The sequence below is a fragment of the Oncorhynchus tshawytscha genome, unplaced genomic scaffold (genome assembly GCF_018296145.1).
Source record: "Oncorhynchus tshawytscha isolate Ot180627B unplaced genomic scaffold, Otsh_v2.0 Un_contig_4845_pilon_pilon, whole genome shotgun sequence".
Classification (NCBI taxonomy): domain Eukaryota; kingdom Metazoa; phylum Chordata; class Actinopteri; order Salmoniformes; family Salmonidae; genus Oncorhynchus; species Oncorhynchus tshawytscha.
The window spans coordinates 5,887-10,027 of NW_024608345.1; the positions used below are offsets into that span (position 1 = coordinate 5,887).

At 45.8% G+C, this 4,141-nt stretch overlaps 1 protein-coding gene across 1 annotated transcript; it reads right to left on the minus strand.

Annotated features, from left to right (window-relative positions):
• Positions 1–658: 658 nt before the first annotated feature.
• Positions 659–1,006, minus strand: LOC121843466 (protein TRACHEARY ELEMENT DIFFERENTIATION-RELATED 7A-like; the record flags this gene model as incomplete). The annotated part of the gene is made up of 1 exon (XM_042313057.1): positions 659–1,006. A coding segment is annotated over one exon (348 nt), but the record flags the coding sequence as incomplete, so codon positions are not given.
• Between the last annotated feature and the right edge of the window lie 3,135 nt (positions 1,007–4,141).

The following is a 4,141-nucleotide window of genomic DNA, read 5'->3' on the forward strand; positions in this document are numbered from 1 at the left end:
CCCTCACCACTCCACCCTCACCCCTCACCCCTAACCCCTCTACCCTCACCCTTCCCCCTCGGCCCTCCACCCTCCTTCCCCTAGCCCACCCTAGCCCACTGCCCCTCGTCTACTGTCACCCTAAAATATGAATTTCCCTCTCTCCCTTCCTCCATCTCTCCTGAATCCCCCCAAAACTGAACAGCTTCATATTCACACAGTACACTCACAACCAGAACTGCACTGGCACAGCACTGACAAACCCAGAGCCAGCCAGTCTCAATAAGTGCCCACATGGCTCTACCATCAAGCACCAATGTATCATGCCTTGTTTATCGATCCCATGTCTTCTGTCTTCCCTAAAGGGCCATCCTGTGCTGTTTGGTACAGCAAGCACTGGGCCGAGCCTGGAGCAAAGACCTCTTAATTTAACCCACTGATCAGAACATAACACAGAACTGCTGTTAACCGGCCCTTGCTTGATATACTGGCCCGGCAGCGGTAGTGGACCTTAGCCATCATCCATTGCCATCACAGGGTTTTGGAAAGTTTTCCAGAAGTGAATGGAGGGAGCCTCAGTTGTTATGCTGCTGGCCTGGCGAATGGTGCTGTGTGGTGGACTAGACACAGTGAAGCACATTCTGAATAAATGAATAGTAACATCTGAATGAATAGTAACTTGATCAGTGGCCACTGGGCTCATTGTCAAGCTTCTGGTGACAGGGGCTTTGAACAGGTAGGCAGTGAACATGTAGACAGTGATCAGGTAGGCAGTGAACATGTAGGCAGTGATCAGGTAGGCAGTGATCAGGTAGGCTGTGATCAGGTAGGCAGTGATCAGGTGGGCAGTGATCAGGTAGGCAGTGGGCTGAGCTGTGTGGTGAGGAGGGCTGGGCTGTGTGGTGAGGAGGGTTGGGCTGTGGGGTGAGGAGGGCTGGGCTGTGTGGTGAGGAGGGCTGGGCTGTGTGGTGAGGTGGGCTGGGCTGTGTGGTGAGGAGGGCTGGGCTGTGTGGTGAGGAGGGCTGGGCTGTGTGGTGAGGTGGGCTGGGTTGTGTGGTTAGGAGGGCTGGGCTGTGTGGTGAGGAGGGCTGGGCTGTGTGGTTAGGAGGGCTGGGCATCTGAATGGAGTGGCTCATTATCAGAGAGAGACACCATTGCTGCTCTCAGACGCCATCGAATAATTTCCTGTTTATATTTGTTTACCTCCTATTAGATGAGGCAGGGGCTTTTCAACTCTCACAACATAACCAGATGACATAACCAGACAACCTAACCAGATGACATAACCAGACAACATAACTAGACGACCTAACCAGACAACATAACTAGACGACCTAACCAGACGACATAACCAGACAACATAACCAGATAACATAACCAGACGACCTAACCAGATGACCCAACCAGACAACCTAACCAGATGACATAACCAGACAACATAACTAGATGACCTAACCAGACAACATAACTAGACGACCTAACCAGACGACATAACCAGACAACATAACCAGATAACATAACCAGACGACCTAACCAGATGACCCAACCAGACAACCTAACCAGATGACATAACCAGACGACCTAACCAGATGACCTAACCAGATGACATAACCAGATGACCTAACCAGATGACATAACCAGACGACCTAACCAGATGACATAACCTGATAACCCAACCAGACGACATAACCAGACGACATAACCAGGTAACATAACCAGATGACCCAACCAGACGACACAACCAGACGGCACAACCAGACGACATAACCAGACGACATAACCAGACGACATAACCAGACGACCTAACCAGATGACATAACCAGACGACTTAACCAGATGAGCTAACCAGATGACATAACCAGATGACATAACCAGACGACATAACCAGATGACATAACCAGACGACCTAACCAGATGACATAACCAGACAACCTAACCAGATGACCTAACCAGATGACATAACCAGATGACCTAACCAGATGACATAACCAGACGACCTAACCAGATGACATAACCTGATAACCCAACCAGACGACATAACCAGACGACATAACCAGGTAACATAACCAGACGACATAACCAGACGACATAACCAGGTAACATAACCAGATGACCCAACCAGATGACATAACCAGATGACCTAACCAGATGACATAACCAAACAACATAACCAGATGACCTAACCAGACGACCTAACCAGATGACCTAACCAGATGACATAACCTGATAACCCAACCAGATGACCTAACCAGATGACATAACCAGACGACATAACCAGATGACATAACCAGGTAACATAACCAGATGACCCAACCAGGTAACATAACCAGACGACCTAACCAGATGACCTAACCAGATGACATAACCTGATAACCCAACCAGATGACCTAACCAGATGACATAACCAGACGACATAACCAGGTAACATAACCAGATGACCCAACCAAACGACATAACCAGATGACATAACCAGACGACATAACCAGACGACATAACCAGGTAACATAACCAGGTAACATAATCAGACGACATAACCAGGTAACATAACCAGATAACATAACCAGATGACATAACCAGGTAACATAACCAGATGACATAACCAGACGACATAACCAGACGACATAACCAGGTAACATAACCAGACGACATAACCAGATGACATAACCAGACGACATAACCAGGTAACATAACCAGGTAACATAACCAGATGACCTAACCAGACGACATAACCAGACATCATAACCAGACGACATAACCAGACGACATAACCAGACGTCATAACCAGACGACATAACCAGACGACATAACCAGACGACCTAACCAGACGACATAACCAGACGACATAACCAGACGACATAACCAGACATTTCATCTTCTTTTCTTTTTCATAGTTTTGGCTTGAATACCAACTGACGCATAAGGAAGTAGTAAGTGGTGGAAGCGCATTGTTATAGGAGGAGAGGAGAAGAGAGAAGATGAGGAAAGGAAAGGAAAGGAAAGGAAAGGAGAGGAGGAGAGTAGTAAAGAAGAGGAGGAGAATGGGGCTTCGACAGAAGCAGACCTGTGCCATTCGACTGTGAAGCAAGGCCAACGCAACATCGCAACACTGTGAAGCAGGGCCAAGGCAACATCGCAACACTGTGAAGCAGGGCCAAGGCAACACTTTGAAGCAGGGCCTAGGCAACACTGTGAAGCAGGGCCATCGCAACACTGTGAAGCAGGACCAAGGCAACACTGTAAAGCAGGGCCAAGGCAACACTGTGAAGCAGGGCCAACGCAACACTGTGAAGCAGGGCCAAGGCAACACTTATTTAGCATGTCTGTGAGTATAACATAACTTATTTAGCATGTCTGTGAGTATAACATAACTTATTTAGCAGGCGAAACCATTCAGATCTTTTTTGTTGTTGAGGTCACTCTCTTTTCAATGAGTTTTCATTGGGAATGCAGATTTCTAAGGGACCTTCTTGCAGTTCCTTCCGCTTCCACTGGATGTCACCAGTCTTTAGAAATTGTTTTTGGGTTTTTCCTTTGTGTAATGAAGAAGTTGCCCTGTTCAGAACGAGGGTCACTTGTAGTGTACTGTTAGATAGAGGCGCGTGACCAGAAAGCTAGTTACAGTTTGTTTTCCTTCTGTATTGAACACAGATCATCCCGTCTTCAATTTTATCGATCAGTGACTTTAAAAAATACCTAAAGTTGTATTACAAAGTAGTTTGAAATGTTTTGGCAAAGTTTACAGGTAACTTTTGAGATATTTTGTAGTCACGTTGCTCAAGTTGGAACCAGTGTTTTTCTGGATCAAACGAGCCAAATAAATGGACATTTTGGATATATATCGACAGAATTAATTGAACAAAATGACAATTTGTGATGTTTATGGAACATATTGGAGTGCCAACAAAAGAAGCTTGACAAAGGTAAGGCATGAATTATATTTTTATTTCTGCGTTCTGTGTCGTACCTGCAAGGTTGAAATATGGTTTCTCTCTTTGTTTACGGAGGTGCTATCCTCAGATAATAGCATCGTTTGCTTTCGCCAAAAAGCCTATTTGAAATCTGACATATTGGCTGGATTCACAACAAGTGTAGCTTTAATTTGGTATCTTACATGTGTGATTTCATAGTAATTTATTTGAATTTGGCGCTCTGCATTTTCCCT